The following is a 20,068-nucleotide window of genomic DNA, read 5'->3' as shown; positions in this document are numbered from 1 at the left end:
ACAACCCCCAATACTTCAAAACCCCCTTTCAAGCCCTGTAGGATCCCAGGATCTTCCGCCTCAGACTTTCTCCTCCCTACCATTCCTAAATCCCGTGATCCTCCTCAATGCTCATAAACCCTTAAACTGCACTTTTTCTGCTCCCTGATCCATAGTCACTCTCACTGCTCCCAGACCTTGAGCATTCCCTTCCAATTCTGCCAGATCCCAGGATCCCTCTCAGTGATCCAGGATCTGCCCCAGTGTTTGTAGAACATCTCTCTCCAGTGTTCAGACTTGGGGAGCTCACCTCAAGATATGCCTCGACCATGAAACTCCATCCCAATACTGCCAGAGTCCAGAGCTGCTTCAACCCTGGTAAATGTGGTGTCCCTTGCTATACTACTTTGCATAACCCCCGTTCTTATTAAACCTCCGACTTACTGTGAGCAATGCCATAAGAGATGTGCTATTTGAAGATTATAGCAGTCAATGCAGGCTTATTGTAATTGCCTTTTTCTGCTTCAGTTCATAGGGATTCTTACCTCAATGGCAGAAGAGGCAAAGAAGTCGTCACGAAGTAAACACCTAGTGACATTCACTGAAGTTGCCGTTTACGCTCGGGAGAAGATTATGACCTTCACTGGAAGGAACAGAAACAGAGAAACAGACCATAATTCAACACAAGGAAATGTAATGCCTCTAAACACATGCACATCATACTAAGAACATGTCATGGCAGCAGATTGAAGGCAACTTAGTGGTGCAGAGTGTTGAAGCACCAGCTCACTGTAGCATGCAGTGGTAGGATGTATCTTTGTACAAGTAATCCCATACCTGTTGAGTCCTGGTCTCAGCCATAGCACTGGGGAACGTAGCAGAGCACATTCTCACATGAGGTCTCAGGATCAAGATTCAGAACAGAGCTGGTTCAGAGTAGCATTAGCAAAGGGTTGGCAGAAGACCGCCTGCCCTTTTAGCTGTTGATGGTGCAAGTTCCAGAGGACTTAAGAAAGGGAAAGAGGGTAAAGTATCTTAAAAATGGGAGTCTTCAGAAGCAAAAAAAGTTCAAACTTGAAAACAGAAGTAAATCAAAACTAGACCAGATTACCTTACTGAGCAGGTTGAAATTGGAATCTAACGTAGCGTGATTTTCTTGAAGTTTTAACATTCATCTCCCATCACATCACCTTACTACAATAGCAGAAATAAAGTTTAACAATAAGTTGCATTTATATGGGACCTTTAATATAGAAAAAAAACAGATGCTTCAGAGACATAATCAGACAAGAATGGACACTGAGCTGAAAAAAGAAGATATTAGGGAATTCCAGAGTGTGGGGCTGAGATGGCTGAAGGCACGGCTGCCAAGGGTGGTAAGAGTCAGAGGAACGGAGAGATCAGGTGTGGGGGAAGGTTATAGGGCTGGAGGAGGTTATAGTGATAGGGAGGAGTGAGGCCATGGAGGGATTTAAAAATAAGGATGAAATTTTAAAATTGAGGCATGAGTTTTTTGAGGAGCGGGGTGCTGATTAACAGATTTGAAAGGGAGGATGGCAGAAGTAGGAAGGGGCTAGGCCACAAAAAGATTTAAATACAAGGATGAGAATTTGAAACTGGAGTGGCCAGATTTTAACCTCACCCACCTGACAGGTTTGGGTCAGATGCACAGTTTACACCCTGTGTGAATTTACACTCCATTGAAGTGGGGTATAAAACTGGCATTCTGCCCCTATTCCGCTGGGAGGGTTATGCTAAAATTACCCCAGAGTTGTTGGGGGACCAGGGCCAATGTAGGTGCTGCAGGACAGGGGTGATAGGAAAGCAGGACTTGGTGTGAGTTCGGATACGGGCAGCAGGATTTTGGATGAGCTGAACTTTACATGAAGCTGAAGGGTGAGGTGGAGGATGAAACACCAGCCAGCCGAGAATTGGAGTCGTCATGTCTGGAGGTGACAAAAGCATGGATGAGAGTTTCAGCAGCAAATGGGCTTAGACATGGGCAGAGGAAAGGTGTTGTAGGCAGATGACAATGTGGTTGACCGTGTCAAAGGCAGCAGAGAGGTCAAGGAGAGAAAATGCACCATGCACCAGTCATAGTGGGTGTCATTTGTGACATTTTAAGGGCCGTTTTGGTGCTGTGTTAGCGATGGAAACGCAATTGGAAAGTTTCAAAGATGGAGTTGGGAGGCAACAAGTTGAAGAACTTTGGAGAGAAAAGGGATGTTGGAGATGGGGCGGTAGTTGGCAAGGACAGAGGAATCAGAGAGGCTTTTTGAAGAGTGATGTGATTACACTGGTTTTGAAAGGGAAGGGGATAGTACTGCATCAAAGAAGCCACATCTACATTGAAGAATTTTATCGTGAACATAGTCAACAACATCTGCTCCATATCTGTCATACTGGTCATGTTAGAATGTCTGTAACATGAACTTTTACTAAGTTGATTTGTGTTTTTATATTAAATTATTTATGTAAGTGAAAAAATTGCAGAAGGGGATAAGGTTCCCGGGTTCGAATCCGGCCTCGGGCGACTGTCTGTGTGGAGTTTGCACATTCTCCCCGTGTTTGCGTGGGTTTTCTCCGGGTGCTCCGGTTTCCTCCCACAGTCCAAAGATGTGCGGGTTAGGTTGATTGGCTATGATAAATTGACCCTTAGTGTTAGGGGGATTAAATACGTGGGGTTACAGGGATAGGGTGGGATATGTGTTGGTGTAGGGGTTACGGGGATCGGGTGGGATATGTGTCGGTGCAGGCTTGATGGGCCGAAATGGTCTCTATCTGCACTGTGGGGTTTCTGTGATTCTGTGAAAGGGAAAAGATATTATTAATTTGTTGTGATATAAAAAACAACAATTTTGCTTTTTAATGGAGAACAAAATCTAACTGAAACTCGTTAGTAATCTAAATGTCTTGCAAAATTCTATTTTAATTGACTTGTTGCTAAATAATTATGCTGCATGTTGAACATACCTGTTTTCACCTTGTGACTAAGCACACATTGAACCATTGTATTTGATGAGCTTCAAATGTATTTTGTGCGAAAACCACATTTGTTAATAACAGACTTGTTCTTCCCACAGCAGCATTCTAATCCAACAATGTTGCTCAGTTTGTTGTTACTTTGCCAGATTTTTCTCATTTCATTTCCTGGCAATGTATTAACAACAATGAAAACAAGGGCCACTTCCCTTTTCCAGATGTCCTGATTGTATAGCTCTTTTCACAAGCGGTATCTTTATTATGTTAATGCTCTACTGCAAGGTGTTTGAAGAGGCTGGAAGGCTTAACCAACAACTGTTTCACATTGCTTATCCACTGAGAAGGGTGCCATTGAAAAAGGGCTTCTCCTGATGACTCAGTGCTTAATTTGTAGCACCTTATGTATGCTGGTTAGATCTCTGGTCTTGCTGAGTTAGCAGATTTCAGTGAGTGAGTTAATGGGGACACAACACGCTGAAATCATTCACATTTCTGCTGAGGAAATGCTGACACATTTAACGGGGAGCAATTGGTTCTTGACTAGAACTGGGCCCATGTGAAAGTTTCCATTGTAACTCCTGCTGTTATAATTCTGCAAAATATTTGTATTGTGTTTGGTAAACTGCAATGGATTTTAAGTTCTCAAAAGATGTATTGCTTTCGGATTGCTAGATGGTTCATTGTTTCCAAAGAGGAACATCAGCACTTTCTCGTTCATTTATTTTGCTTGTGTAAGGTCACTTGTGTACTGGAAAAGGAAATGATTCTTTTCCTGCTGCAAGTGGAAGTAATGCAATTAAGATTAGGAAAACATCTAACACCCGTATCTGTTAAATATTTTCAACAGGATGAAATAAAAATGGCTTTGTTTGACTTTTTTAAAATCTTAACTGGACACATTGCAAATCTTATGGACTGTCATGATTTCTCGGGCGTCTATAATAGCCTTTTTTGATTGAGATGCATGTTGTATAATTCATATATCAAAGCCAGAATATATTTATAAAAATGGCTTCAAACCATTTTCCTGAAGAGCCAATGCTGCCATACTCAATCATTTTCTAGGAGGACCAAGTTTTTGAATGGAAGGCACAAATGAACAAATGTTGGGTTTTGCTTGTGAAGTCATACTTTGTCTGGAATATGTTGTTTCATTGAAAAGGTTCTTACTGTTTAGATCTGTAACATTTAGTTAATTGTGGGGTAGTGAGTTGGAGCAACAATGCATGCAATGGCAGGATGTTTATTTGCACCCATTATCAACCACTCTACAGAGTCGCTTGTTTCAGCCAAGTCACATGGGGAAACTCCAAGTGGAAAAAACAATTTAGAAACAGGAGAGCTATTAGGAGAGGTGACCAAACACTTGGAGGTAAGTTTTGAGGAGTCTTTTGAAGGTGAAAGAGAAATCAACCTTAAGAGGTTTTGGAAGAGGTAGTATAGTAGAGGAAAGGGGTGACAAAAAGTAGACGAAAGTTATTTAGAACAAAGGGTGCATCCTGGGACGTAGGGCTTGAGAAGATTAAAGAAGTAGGGTTGAATAAGGCTATGGAAGGATTTGAAAACATGGCTGAGGATTTTAAAAGCTGCACTTGTGTGGCCCAGGAAGACCAGGTAACTAGTAAGAAAATAGAGGGAATGTTACCCCAGAATACAAGAATTTAATACATTCTTTGTTTTCCAACAGAACTTTTATTTGGATGAGTTTGAAAACCTGATGGATGAATTATTGTTCCGACTCAATGCACTCTCAAACAGTCTTCATCACTCTCTCCCAGCAAAACCACATTATCTGGAGGAGAGCCCTTATGGATTGGGTCCTGGTTATTACTACAACCAGGGATCCGAGGTTAGATTACTAATATTCAAATATGTTGATGGCTCATACGTTTTGTAATTGGGGGAAAAAGCCCTTGTGCCCATTTTGAGTCCCCCTATTGATCTTGGTCTGATGTCCAACCTTAATTATTCCTTCATGTTTAGCTTATCTGATGCAATCAGGAAGCTTTATAACAATATGTGTGTTGCTGTTTCAATTTTATGTACCAAGGAGTGTGGGAAACATGGATTGGTTTATCTGATTCCTCAGTCTTACCATTAGATGGGACAAGCACTTTCCCGTGGAAGGGGAAAAATGAAGCAAGTTGACCTGGGCTGTGGATCTCATAGTGACTGATATGAGCAGCACTGATGGAGCATTGGGGAGCAGACCATCTACCTGCCCTCTCAGGCAGATAGGGCTAAAAATTGGAGCGTGCTAAAAACCTGCCAGTGCTACTGCGCGCCGACGTTAACAGCCACCGAAATTGATGGCGCTGGCAGGACTGGGATATTGGTACTGGTTGCTAATTTACATTAGCCCAGCGCTAAATTCACTGTGCAAGGCCATTTTCGTAGCAGTAGTCCCAGCAGGAGACCCAATGTAGCATGGCTGTAGCATCAGTGCAGCAAGAACAGCCTGCTCTGAAAGTGAGGCTGTCATTTTAGAGAGCAGTGTCAGTCCCTTAAAGGGGAACTGCCTTCTAAAATGGAAAAAATAAAAATCATTTGAAAATAGGCAGTTTTTAGCCCTTACAGCTCAACTGGCTTCTGAAAAAAATGAACATTAAAAAGAATTCCCAAATATGAGTCTTTAGCTCTTAAAGCTGAATTTCCCTCCGCACCTAAAAAAAAAAAATGGGAAAAGTGCTTCAGCACTAACACAAATGGCTCATCAAGCCAGGGAAGGAGCACCCAGGGTCTCGCACACAGCACTCCAGCTTTGTGCAGGGGTCAACACTGCAAGACAGATCCTCTACCCACAGGGGTCAGGAGGCCCTTCAGAAAGAAGGATGTGGGACCAGATCACTGCCAGCAGTATCGCCCCCACCACCTGGCTCCAGTGCCCAAAGAAGCTTTGTGACCTCGGACTCAGTCAAGGTCAGTGAGTGCATCTTCAAAAGCTATCTCCTACCAACTAAACCACTAGCCTCACACATTTCTCAATGCATGGCTACCGCCCCACTCCCCTCTCCACAGTCACTCACCTATTAACAATCTGTATCAAACACGAGGCACACCTCCCATTCCTAACTTCACATCACCTCTTTGGAGGAGACGGTGCTGGCCATTCTTGGCAGGGGCATGGCTGAGCCCTTGGCCAGCAGCGGGGCTGAAATGATACAAGCTGCTGGAATCCTCATACGTTGTCTGCCTTCTGGCATGCACTTCTTGCTTTCCCACCCTCACATCACCACAACTCCACCCTTGTTCCTTCCTCATTTCACACACCCAAGAAATGCAACCTGTCCAGCCAGTGGGTCAACAAGAAGAGGAAGAGGAGAGTGAAGAAGAACAAGAAGAAGAAACGCTGTCACTCGATTTCACACTCCCAGCCACCAGCTCCTCAAGGTTGACCTGCAAGGCCATTTGCAGTGTCCCCCACTGAAAGTCAGCAGCCTTCCACCAGCCATGCTGCAGCCACTGGGGTGGCACTGTGTGACATTACTAGGATAGGCAAAGGCACACACAAGACAATCACTAAGGGAATGCATAAGGGTGATGAGTTGATATCTTGATGTCATACTGGATGCTAGATGTATAAAGTTGGATCAGAAAGTTTGCTTTGTGGTAGCTTTTATTTCAGCATTGTGGCCAAGAGGATGCTGTGATGGTCAGTAACAGAGGAAAGGGAAGGTGTGGGACAAATGTTGAAAGAGGAATTGGGGTTGTGGTCACTAGTACCACAGGTGGATGATTCCATCCCGGATAGCCCAGCCAGAAAGGGGTTTCTGGGTTGCGTCCTTCTGCTTCTTCCTCTGCTGCGTCTTCCTCTTCCCTCTGTGAACGGCTGCTGTAAATCTGAAATAAGAGCATAAAATGCTAGAAATACTCAGCAGGTGAGGCAGCATCTTGACCTGAGACGTGAACTCTGTTTCTCTCTCCATGGATGTTGCCTGATCTGCTGAGTATTTCCAGCATTTTGTGTCTTCTCAGAGGCCTTCCTTTACTATCCGAGGCCTTGCAAGTGTCCAGCAGAACGCCCTGCACACTTTAAAAACTTTTTAACATGTATTGCAGTAAACCACTACTTCAATAAAATATAAAAAATTCAGTCCAAAAGCTTAAATGCAAATTTACTTGAAAGGTGTGTGTGTCCCTTTGTCAGTCTGCTGCACACTTGCATTTCAGAGCGAGCTTAGGATCCAGTGCTAAACTCAGCGCAAAGGTCCAAGTTCACAGAGCGTGACGTTAAGTCGGCATTGCACGCTGACTGACGTCACGCTCTCCATATTTGCATGTCCCTGCTATCGGCAGCGCTAAAGCCCTCATGAAAGTGGCGGCCGTCGAGTCCCGTGCCAGAGGCAGACGTTTTTTTTCCAGGAGTGTGGTGCAAACGGGTGGTGGTATGTAGCCCAATTTCCAGGCCTATAAATTTACATTAGATCATATCACAGTGTAATGTACATTCACGTTAATTGAGAAAACTGCTTGAATGATATTCGCTAATCCCTTATAATGTGCAGAAATATTTAATGAAAATATGTTTTTCTGTTATAGAATCGCACTTTTCATGAAAATCATTTGGAGCATAAAGTTTACAAACTTGAAGAAGAACTTTTCAGAAACAATCTGCAGATATATGAACTTTTAATACCGGGAAGAGAACACAATTCTGATTCAGACATCACAGATATCAAGACTTTACGGTAAAGCTGAAAGGTTTTTTTTTAATTTGTTTATGGGAGCAGTTATTGCCCATCCCTAGTTGCCCTTGAAAAGGTGGTGGTGAGCCGCCTTCTTGAACCGCTGCAGTCCGTGTGGTGAAGGTACTCCCACAGTGCTGTTAGGTGGGGCAGGGGCATACCCCACAGAAGTGCTGAAATACGCCCACCCAGGACTTCTGCCACTGGCCCCACCAAAGTTTATGAAGTCAGGAAGAAGTCCCTTGAAATGAATTCCAGTGGTGGCCCCAAAAATGCCACAAATCGCAGCGGAAGAGTGGCCAGCAAGGAGGGGTTGCTGTGTTCCACCCCAGGAAATAACTTTTAAGTTGTGCCCAACAACCTCCTTTGCAAAAGCGCCACATGGAAATATGTATATTTTTAAAAAATTGACATTAGGAGGTCCAGGCGACAGTTCTGGTCTAGAACCCAGGTTGTCCCCACTTCCTGTGCTGAGTGACAGTATAAAGGAGTAGCCATCAACCCTATGCTGGGTCCCTTTGAGGGCCAGGAATGTGGGAACCCCTGACATAGGGATTCCCCCGTCCCTGGATTCTGTTACACCAATTGGTTTGTTATGGGCAGACAAAGGTTCTGTCCCTTACAAGGCTGTTTAGATACTCCAATGTTCGGCCGGGTCCCAGATATTTAGGGTGTCGGCCTAGATTCTGAGTCTTCTGATACACATCTACCCAAATTAAGCCTTTCGATTAGGCACTCTACAGCCCTCTGGACTCAACATAGAGTTCAACAATTTCAGATCATAACCTCGGCCCCTATCACATATATATATTTTTTAATCCACACTTTTTGTTTTTTCTTCCCTCCCTTCAGCTGTCCTTCATTCTGCCAGCGCAATTCACACCCCATCTGGAGCCATCCTTTGTTCCTTAACCTGCCCCATTTCCACCTCCCCTTGCCTTGAATATCTCTTAATGTCTCTCAATGTCTCTTAATCTCTTCTGCTTTCTATCCTATCACTGACCTTCCCTTTTGTTCTTTCATTCCCTCCCCCTTTTCCCAGCCCCCAAACTTGCTTTCCATCTCCTGCTTTTTTTCCAGTTCTGACGAAAGGTCATCGACCTGAAACGTTAACTGTGTTTCTCTCTCCACCGATGCTGCCTGGCCTACTGAGTTTTTCCAGCGTTTCCTGTTGTTATTTCGGATTTCCAGCATCCGCAGTATTTTGCTATCGTATTAAGGCAGGAGTGCTCTGTAGGTTTTCAGCCTTTATATGTTTACAAGAATTTTGCTGGCTTGTTTCTTAATGCTGTTTTTAATACCTGCATGGAGAGTTTTGAGTTGGGTCTCCCTTTCTGCTAGGTCACTGGTGACACCAATAATAGGAAGATATTTTGTGTTTCCCAGCAGCTCCATAGTGGAGGTGGGTGCGGGGGATGGGGGGGGGGTGCGGGATGGCGGGGAGCTCAACTTCAGAACAATCCTAGAGCTACTTCAAAGCTGCAGAACCCTGAAAACCATGCTACTGGCTAAGGCCACGGATTTATTTCTTTGAATAAAAGTACTCCCCTGGACTTTAAATGTTTAGGAAGAGGCTGCTTTATGGTCCTTTCTACCTGCACTCCAAACTTTAACGATCTGAGGGCTAGAAATTTGATGCATTTGCGCCTCTTTTAGCGCCCCTGGGGGGCGTTAACGGGGCGCAAACGACTTTTCACCGGGCGCGGTGCCGCTAACGACTCCAATTAAATTCAGCGGGAGTTTAGCGGCGATGGTAACCGGTAGCGCCCCACTTCGCTGGCAATGAAAACGTCGTCATCGGCTCCCCTGCAAAATTGGCCTGCGCCTCCTGAATCTGCGCCGGGTGATGACAGCGACCGATTCAGGGGGCGGGAACGGAACGTCAGGAGGCTCGCGGGGTGCTAACTAAAGGGGAGGTGGTGGGTGGGGGAAAAAAATCATCTGACTTGTTGCGCCCCGTTGCGTCTTTGAACACACAGTCTGTGCCGCGATCTGGCTGCTCGGCACTCCTCTTGAGTGCCGGGCTGCTGACACGGCACCCCGCTCCCCGGTGGTCCAGGTAGGGCCCCGCAGAGTTGTGAGCTTGGGCCCTCCCCTTTAATGAGGGGAAGAGCCTTTCCATGTGGCAGCGCTACATGGCCCAGTGCGTAGCGCTGCAGAACGCACCGTCCCGATATTCAGGCTTAGTGCTCTAAGCAGGAAGTGGAGTGCTTGAATCAGCATTCCACCTCCCTCTTGGGGCACTAAAACTGAAGTTAGCAATCACCGGCGCTATTTTTCGCCGGCGCTAAATTTAGTGCCCAGGCGATGTTAGCAGTCCAAAATGGCCGCTAACAAATTTTACCCCCATGTATCTATGCTCATGGATCTCTCTATTCTGTTCTCTACTGTGTTGAGAATCTTACCCATCTGTGCTTCTTCTCACTGTTTTATCTCCCAAAATGTACTGCTTCACATTTTTCAGCATTGATTGGATCTGCCAGCTAACTATTCACTTCAACATCCTATTTCCTCCTGTATTCTTCTTTATTTTACCATTCTCTTTAATTTAGTATCATCAATGAACTTCAATGTCATGCTTTATCTGCCCAAGTCCAAATCATTAATAGAAGCACAAAAGAAAATGGAGTAGAGTTTCCGCTTTGGGCACAATCGGTGATCTGGGCACAAATTGCACCCAAAATTGTGCTAGTTTTGAAAGTGTATTTTTTTTCCTCAAGTTTCCGCTCAAACTAATTTGCATATTGTCGAACACATTGGCTCAGATTTTGCATAAGTGCCCCGCAAGTTCTGGGTTTCCACATGCGATGCACATGCACAAAAACCTGGAACTTGCGATCTGTCAAATTTCAGCTTGACAGATCGTACAAATCGACAGGAAATGGACATTCACTGGTGCAGGGTTGGGCTATTTGCTCAACTGCTGCCCAGCAAATGCCCACAAAACTCTTACACCTGGTAAAAGCAGGAATAGGGCCTTCTTTTACCAGCGTAAGGATTTAAATAAATATTAAAATAAACTTAAAAAAATCATTTAAACATTCTAAAACCTGTAAAATTAGTTTTAATTTTTTTTGGCCCCTTTAAAAATGTTTAAAGTTATTTTTCAAAAAATTAAGTTTGACCATGTGCTGATTTATTTTTATTTCAGTGCTGTGCTAGTGTGCTTTTTATGGGATTCCTATTCATGCTTATGGGGATTCTGTACATAAATGGAGTCCTCGTAAGCATAATGGGAATCCCCCTTTGTGATTGGTTGGACTGGCCCACGTGATCCCAGGGACGCTTGCGAACCGTATGTGTTCCTGGGATACATGGGCCTTTACACAGGTGTACGCCTGCAGGCCCAGGAGCGCAAGAGTCCAAAGATACGGAGGCACCAGGTAGGAGTGAACTTTTCTTGTGGATCGGAGGCATTCGCCTGCGGGAAGCCTCCGACTGCAATTTCCAGCCGTGAACCAGCGCAATCCGGCAGCACTTTAGAACGTAATTTTATTTTAAATGTTTTTGCTTTAAAAAATATTCCATGATATATTTAAGAGTGGTAACCTGGTGCAGTTTGATTAATACAGCTGAAAATGGGTTTAACACAAAATAAGCATTTTAATCAGAGTGTCTAGTCCACCACCTGTGAGTAACCTGATTTTATTGGTGTACAGTAGTCAGTTCCTTAGTAAATTACAAAAAAAATGTAAAAGCTTTTAAAAGGTGCCTATTAGTGTCCTTAAGCCCAAAAGAACCAGCTTAATTTTTACAGCCTCCTCAAAGGCTGGCAAACGTGCGCAATTAGCGGGAACTCCCAATGGTGATTAATTCAATCTGGGGGTGTGGCCATTTTCCAGCGCAATGTTTTTTCAACTAGCATAAAAGTTCGTGGAAGTTGATTTGCGCTGAATGTAATTTGTGTTTAAAATTCCGCTATCTTTTGCACTGATTTCGCCGATTTTGGGCAAATTGCGCCGAGAAAAACAGCGCAACCGAGCGGAAACTCGAGGCCATGATGTTCCAGCACAGAACCCTACCACCACTCCCCAGGTCTATCAACCCAAAATTAAGCCATTTACCCCTACTCTCTGCTTTCTGTTCTCCAGCCATAGTTATTTCAATGTGATGTGTTTCATTCGCTTACATAGCACATTATCAAATACGTTCTGAAAATCCATACATACAACATCCACCACATTCGCTTTATTTAGGCACTCTGATGTTTTAAAAAAAAAATGTAATTTAATTAGTAAAGCATCACTTGCCATTTACAAATCCATGCTGTCTCTGATCAGCCCCTGCTTCTTCAAGTGTTCACAAATTTAATTCTTTGTTATGGAGTCTCGACGTTTCTCCACACCCAAGGTAAAATATTGCCCAAAATGCTCTCTAAACTAGTAAAATAACCAAAGGCAAACATCCCTTCTCATTCTTTTTTGCATGAACTCCTTCAGTTTTCTTTTTTTACCTCTTTGGGCCAGGAGATGGTAACACTCATACTAGGGCAGATCTCCCAATGCCATTTTGGGTAAAAGCACTGCTCATAGAAACATAGAAGATAGGAGCAGGAGTAGGCCATTCGGCCCTTCGAGCCTGCTCCGCCATTCAATGAGATCATGGCTGATCATCCAAATTCAGTACCCTGTCCCTGCCTTCTCCCCATATCCTTTGATCCCTTTATCCAACTCTTTCTTGAATATATTTAATGAACTGGCCTCCACTGCCCTCTGTGGCAGAGAATTCCACAGGTTCACCACTCTCTGGGTGAAGAAATTCCTCCTCATTTCAGTCCTAAATGGCTTACCCCTTATCCTTAGACTATGACCTCTGGTTCTGGACTCCCCGGCCATCAGAAACATCCTTCCTGCATCTAGTCTGTCCAGGCCTGACAGAATTTTATAGGTTTCGATGAGATCCCCTCTCAATCTTCTAAACTCCAGTGAGTATAAGCCCAATCGACACAATCTCTCCTCAGTGCAGTACTAAGTCATACAAATTCCTCCCCAGTTTGGGAGTTCCTGCTGTTTGAGCCTCAGTCAGGACTCCGTGTTAGAGAGAGTTAAGGCCTACCAATCTCTGCAAGGGTACAAATGAGCCCCACCAGTTGGATCCTAGCTTGAAACCCAGTCTCGACCCCTGAGGAGGAAGGTTAAAACAAAAAATTAATGGATTAGCCCCCTTTGCTTGGAGCCATGGCCGGGGTCGGAGTGGAAGCCTGGGCAACCCCTGTACCACCACCCGCCCCCCCGCCCCCCGCCATGGGAAGCTGGCCAGACAAATTTCCACTAGTTTGGAAGATGAACTCCAAAGAAGTGCATTGAGTGGCACTCTGCCCATTGGCCCCATGCATAAGAGGTGTGCTGCCACTAACCTCGAAAACTCCAGCGGGGTCAGTATTGGAGGGCATCAATTGAATTTCAAAGCCAATTTTTTTTAGTATGTTTTTCGGTAACCATTGCACTTGTTTACTACTTCAAATTGTCCTTCTCATTTTAGGTCCAAGCTCGAGTTAGAGACCCTCCATCAACTTCAGATCTGCCAAGAAAATATGTATGGAACATCCGAGAGTGCTCAAAGTGCTCACACGTCCAGCCACCCCCAGAAAAGTGTTAAGGCTGATTCTTCCACTCCACAGAATGACATTTCATTCCCTAATGACAATGTTATAAAGATTGTGCCTTGTAGTGCTTCAGATCCACCTGAAACATTTTGCAACTCCGTTTCAGAGTCTTGCAGTATTTCCACACACAATGGTTCTCCACAGTCAGAAGATGCTTTGAGTGCTGAACATTATAATCTTGCAAAACTAGGAGACACATTGCCCCATGTATTGTGTGGAATTAAGTGTCCAGAGAAGCAGGCAGCCCAGACACGGATGCTTGAGAGTAGAGTGACCGGTCAGCAGCGCTGCTCCTCAGCCAGCACATCTGGTAAAAACCGTAAACAGCTTAAACGCTCCCACACCACAGTGATTCAGATCCTTGATAACCCCAAGGAACTGGCAGTTGAAACATTTAAAATTTCTCAACAAGCTACTTTTGAACCTTCAACCCAGTGCCCTGGAAGCCCAGTTATACAACCAAGCTCCAGGCAACACTCTACAGACAAAATGCAACAGGAAAAAATGCCAGAGAAACAGGTGGGGAGTGAAATCAAACCTGTTAAGGTACCAGAAAAACTTGAAAGTTCAATCCTATCTTCAGAGGGTAATGGTGAACAGAATGGAAATGTGGACGTGCCCGACCTGCCAGGATCCATTAAACAATGCTGGTAACTGAATGGTTCTTAATAAAATGGAAAGACTGTTCATCTATGTTGTATTCATTATCCCTTTTGATTTCTCCAAAAAAATCTACTTTCAAACATGTGCCTTGATTTTTTTCTACACCCGGAAAACTGATTTTCTTCATGTTTAATAACGACTACAAAGTACATTAGATAAACGTGTGGTCATGCAAAAAAGCAACGTTATTCTTTGAGATAACTTAAAAAACTAATTCGCAGATGTAAATGCTGTTGCAGTCCTCAAAAAATTAAAGCATTCGCTTATGTAACCTAAAATACAAAAGCTAACATCAAAAATGAGAATCTGGATTCTTTCTTGCCCAACTGCCCCATGCATTTTTTTTTAAAATTTAGGAACCTACTATCTATCAATACACGTTTTGTATATAGGACCTGCTCCCAATAAGAGTCACGCTTACGACCTGTAACACTTCTTTTTTTAAAGTGGGGGAAGAGAAGAAATCTTCATTCCCTGCTCTCTCACTCCCACTCACACCTGCTGAGTGCCTGTGCCTTCTTCATCTTTCTGCTCTCACCTGCCACCTTACACTGCCCCACTCAGGGCACCCATACTTTACCTCCTCCCACCCCTCTCGTGCTTTAAGTGCTTTTCCATTTCCTCCCTATGTCACTCGTTGCTCTTTCTTGCCCCTAACCCTAAGCACCCATACCTCCTGTCACATATCACTACTCCTATTTACTCATTCCATGAAAAGCACACATATCTTTCCGCACAGGTGACCCACCCTCAATAAAACTCCTATCACGCTTACTCGGGATCCCCTTCCGACTACTCCAAGCCTAGCAATATCTCTTTCTCCCCTCCGAAGTGGTGCCAACCCTGATACCACTGCCCTAGGGTTCCCACACTCCTGCACTGCTTACACTCGCTGCAATTTATCTCCTAGCTATCTGCATTCCTGCACATCTTTTTAATTATTGCTCTCTAGATCCTGGACTTCTAAAAAAAAAATAACTGCATACTTAAATTAACATATATAATAATAAAGGACACAGATATGCACATTCCACTCAAAAATACCATAACAATCCCACAATATGGTGCAATAAAAATGCAGTTTAATTTTGTCAATCATTGTACATCAACAACAACAACTTGCATTAATATAATGTCTTTAACATAGTAAAACGTCCCAGCGCACTTCACAGTGGCCTTGAAAATACATAGGGGGAGAAATTGGGTATGTAGCATCACCTATTAGCGCCTAAAGAGGGCAGTCAGTGGCTGTAGCGCCACTGGCCGCGCCTCCCGCGATATTCAGCGGGGGCGCTAATGGTGGCGTTAGCCTGTTGCGCTGCGCCGCCACCGATGACGTCATCGGTGTGCGCAGCGCCCCATTAGCGCCCCGATCGCGATATTTGGTAGCGAACGCCGCTGTAGCGCCGTTCGCTACCCGCGCCCGGTTCACGGGGCCTTGCTGTGCCGGCAGTGGCGCAAGTTAAGGTGGAGGTGCAGGGTGGCCGCCTTTTTCGGCGGCCGCCTGCCAGCACCTCCATCCCCGGCCTCCTGACCCCCCCCCCCCCCCCGCGGCATTGCCGGCTGTTTCCCGAGAGCCCGGCACTTCTCCTCGGTGCCGGGCTCTTTTGCCGGCACTTGCAATCGGGGATCGCGTTGTTGCAGGCCCCTCCCCTTTAACAATGGGAGGAAAGGACTGCAGTACCGCAGCGTGCCGTGCCGCAGCGTGTGGCACTGCGGCACTTTGCGCTGTGATATTCAGTTTCAGCGCCCTAAGAGGGACGCGGAGCGCCTCGAGCCTCGCCCCGTCTCCCTCTAGGGGCGCTGAAACTGAATTTCTGACGTTCGTTAATGCTCCGAAGTGTTACACAGGATAAAACAGCATATCATCTAACTTCGTGCAAGCAATGCCACAGGAGATCTGCTAGCGTACCATATTATTGGAAATGCAAATGCATTCTACACTAGCATTAGAAACTGTTCTATATGCCACTAACACCACATAATTAAAATTGTTAGACTGTACCAGTTTTAAATGTTTTTGATCTTTCAATGTTTACATTGTTTATGTAGTGTTAAGTAAATTAAGTTAAATAATTCTGTAAAGACTATTGGATACACAATACAGAAATAGACATTGTATATGTAAATGGAAGTAGAAATTCACACTAAAATTTGACTAAGGGACGATAACAATGCATTGCAAAATTTGACGGTTGTAATGTTTTGTCCATTCTGTCGATAACTGACTTTGCATGTAAATGACTGCTTGAACAAGTGTCCAAACAAGCACATAAAACAATTTGTATATAATGGATTGTAAAATATTCAAAATGCTTTGTTTTGTATTATGTTTCAATGTGAACATGGACTTATCCATTTTAGGATAGGGAACAAACATACAATCATCTTTATACCAGTAAATTCATGCAGTATTTGGGGCTTATTGAGCATCTGCAGTCACACTGATATTCAGTGGGAGTAAAAGTAACTTCTACACTGTGTGCACATGTTTTTTGTTTATGTTACAAGGTCACAACTGTGGGGAAAAAATAAAATTATATTGTAATTTCTTGATTTTTCCAGCAGTGATATATCTTTCACTTATTCACTGCCATCTATGAAAGCAAATGTGCAAGATAAAGACTAAAGAACCAATTGGTTTGGGTTGCCACGTCACGTAACTGTGTTTTAAACTACTGCAATATAATCAAGTTTATTAGATATCTTTCTTTTGACATTCATTATGAGAAAGCACAAATAGGAATAGACTTCCACAGTAGGATGGTGTAGAAATGCATCATATGGTACATCCCTGATCCTATCAGATCAGGAACGCCCAGGGTTTGATCCTTGGTCCATGCTGAGTTGATGTTAGCTAGGACAATAGTAGGGACAGGCAGGGTTCTTCTTGGTCACTATCTTGGGACCCTTACTGAAAATGTATGTTTGGTCAGGAAAAAGCTAAATTTGGCATTAGGACCTCCTTCGTCGCTTGCCAACATTGATCAAGCCTCACACATGAAAGATGGTCACTTAGGCAAGGTGCCAGAGGGCTGACGGTGCCTGTGGAACTGTACCCAGGACCTCGCTAAGATAGAGAGATGGTTAGAGAGAAAAATCAGGTCAATTTGGATCATACATGACTATACTGGTAGTGTGTTCTGATGGTTATGTTTCATAGCAAGGATAATCGTCTGCTCTGTAAATTGATTACATTCCTTAGCACTGATAACAAGAAAGCCTGTTTCAATGTTGTAAGATAATTATGCTTAAAGATTTAGTTGGCCAGCAGTATAGAGGAATAAATACAAGTGTTTGGGTGTTGCATAAGGATAGAATAAGGGCTTAGCTGTGATGTTCCGCCTGATGGTTAGTGTCCAAGGCACCATACTCCAGCATGAGTTACAGCTATCAGGAGAGGAAGGAAAACAGGGAGCAAATTGGAAAAATATATTACAGCACAAAAGTACACAGGGCATTCTTTTGGGGCTGTGTGATATGGATATGTATTGATGCAATTTTTCTACAGTTTATTTCTAGTTTCCCCCATAATGCCTTTGGAGCAAGCACCATCCTGTTCCTCCTCTCTTAATTGATAAAGCTCACAACAAAGACCCTTCTCTTACAATGCTAATAGAATGCACGCACTGTCAGGCTTGAAACATCTACTTTGTGGTGCAGCTAACTTCCAATATCGAACAACACACTTGTTTTGTCATTTATGCCTATGTTCCACTGCAAGATGCAAACTAATTTTGCTTGCTTTCAAAAGTCTGTTCAGAACAGAAAACTCGAATGACTATTCTTTAAGAATCTTTCTGACCTGTTAGAAAATCTCTTGCATGTGGTTTCAACCCTTGCTGATTCTGTCACTGATACTTTGGCCAAATGAAGCATTTTATACCAAAGACAATCGTTGTGGTTCTGATCCAAGTTTTCTTTGATGGGATTTGGAAAATTTACTCATTCTATCAATGCATGCATTTAGAAGAATCAGAACTCAGTGGAAAGTGCTCTGCCGAAGAAGATGGAACCAATAGGTTGAATTTAAATTGGACGATGCAACCTTGAATCTTGTACATTCTCACGAGATACTTTCACCTGTTTACTCTTGCTAAGAACCAATTTCACAGATAGCTAACTAGATTATAAAGAATGGAAATTGTAGTGTATGTACCTTTAAGAGAGAACTACTTTTACTGCTCCTGTATACTGTAGTACTGGCAGTGACCACACCTGTATATAAGCCTTGAGCATGCCTCTGTACTGTTAGTCTTTAGACTACCCTCCTCCAGTAAACACCTGTTGATTGTTAATTTACAGCCTCCATCTAGTTATTGGAAAACATCATATTTTAAGAATCAATGGATTCAATAGTGGCGACGAGGTCGATTCGAATCTACCTGCAACTCTGCATTTCCTTTCAAGGATTCGCTCCGGGAGGACGGTGGAAGAAAGTCGAGGCCAGAAGCACGGGCGTCGACCACGAGCAACCGCCCAGTCATCCGGCAGAGAGTGAACATCGCAGGGAAGGTTGTTGAGGGCTGGGCTTGGTTCTCCAGCCACGACGATCCAGCAACAGACTGGCAACAGGTACAGCGCAGACCCTTCCCGGACAGCGGCGGCTGGAGCCGACCACGGGGTAAGAGAGAGGGTGAAGCACACAGGGCGCAGCCGGGGGGGTTGAAGACCGAGCAGCGTCGACGGGAAACAAAAAGAGAGGGTAAAGCACAGGAGAACGTGCAGAGCGCAGCCAGGGCTCAAGGGCTGAACAGAGTCCGCAAAAAAAAGGAAGCGTGGGAGACGCCATTGAGCCGCGGAGAAGAAGGGAGAGTGCGGGAGACGCCATTTTAGACAGTTTAATCACACCCAGGGATGTCGAAGAGTGGCAGTATCACTGCGTTCGACAATGAAGTCGAAGATTGGGCGACATGTGGAACGCATTGAGGTGTACTGCAAGGCGAATGAAGTGCCAGATGCTAGGAAAGCACTGGTTTTGTTAAATTCCATGGGTGCAAAAACTTATGGCTTACTGCGAAACCTAATAACCCCAGAGAAGCCAGTGGATGAGAATTTCAAAAGCATAGTGGAAATCCTACAGGATCACTTAAACCCCACACCGCTGCTGATAGCAGAAAGATTTAAGTTCCACAAAAGGAACCAGCATAAAGACGAAAGTAATGCTGAGTACTTAACGGAACTGTGCAAGCTATCGAAACACTGCCAGTTTGGATTGGGACTAGCAGATACGTTAAGGGACAAGTTTGTGTGTGGGCTTCAAAGTGAAGGACCCCAGAAACGGCTTCTATCAGAAAAGGATCTTACGCTGGACAAGGCTTTCAGCATAGCAGTATCACACGAAGCAGCCGCACGGGGCGCTGCAGAGATACAACGGAGACCGCAAGAATATGGCACCAATGAAATGACATATGGAGCAGGGAAGTGTTATCGCTGCGGCAGAACAACACACGACCAGAAGGATTGTTGGTTCAAGGACCAAGTGTGCAGACAGTGTGGAAAAGCAGGACACATAGCAAGAGTCTGCAGGTCAGGGAAGAAAACCAGCAGCAAGAAATCTCCACAGGAGAAGTACAAAAAGGTACATAAGGTGATGGACAGTAGTTCAGACGAACAGAAAAGTGATACAGACTCCGGAAGCAAGGAGCTGGGTTGTCTGAAACTAAAGGTAATCAAAATGGAGGATCACCAGACTATCTGGGTCACGCTCAAGATAGACGGAGTCCAAGTGGAAATGGAATTGGACACAGGATCAGCCCTAACAGTCATAAACCAAAGGGGCTACAAGCAGCTATTCTCACATATACCCTTGAAAGCTACAGAGATTGTCTTGAAGACATACATGGGGCAAAAAGTCTACCCCAAAGGAAAAATAAGGGTGAACGTGATATACAAAGGCCAGGAAATACCCAAAATGGACCTATATGTATTGCCAGATGGAGGACCACCACTACTAGGACGTGAATGGATCCAGAAGATACAATTAGATTGGCATTCCATACAGGCACTGAAGGTTGAGGCCAAAAAGGATGACGACGTCACACCTGGAAGACTGTCAAAAATGCTAACTGACGCACAAGAAGTGTTCCAGGAGGGACTCGGAACATTAAAAGGCATAACAGCGATGATTAAAATAGAGGAAAATGCAAGCCCA

At 44.3% G+C, this 20,068-nt stretch overlaps 1 protein-coding gene across 1 annotated transcript in view; it reads left to right on the top strand.

Annotated features, from left to right (window-relative positions):
- Positions 1-16,466, top strand: part of pkd1l1 (polycystin 1 like 1, transient receptor potential channel interacting) — a 412,439-nt gene extending 395,973 nt beyond the window's left edge. The window contains exons 62-65 of the mRNA XM_085989354.1: positions 508-672; positions 4,649-4,810; positions 7,501-7,649; positions 13,128-16,466. Of these exons, the coding sequence (XP_085845480.1) occupies positions 508-672; positions 4,649-4,810; positions 7,501-7,649; positions 13,128-13,905 (1,254 nt within the window). The 3' untranslated portion in view covers positions 13,906-16,466. The remainder of the gene's footprint in view (positions 1-507; positions 673-4,648; positions 4,811-7,500; positions 7,650-13,127) is intronic.
- The last annotated feature ends 3,602 nt before the right edge of the window (positions 16,467-20,068 follow it).

This window comes from Somniosus microcephalus, chromosome 5 (genome assembly GCF_052327205.1).
Source record: "Somniosus microcephalus isolate GS21.2 chromosome 5, FLI_Smic_1.0, whole genome shotgun sequence".
NCBI classification, from domain to species: Eukaryota; Metazoa; Chordata; class Chondrichthyes; order Squaliformes; family Somniosidae; genus Somniosus; species Somniosus microcephalus.
Note: the sequence above shows the minus strand (reverse complement) of the source record. Positions and strands in the feature narration are given on the sequence as shown.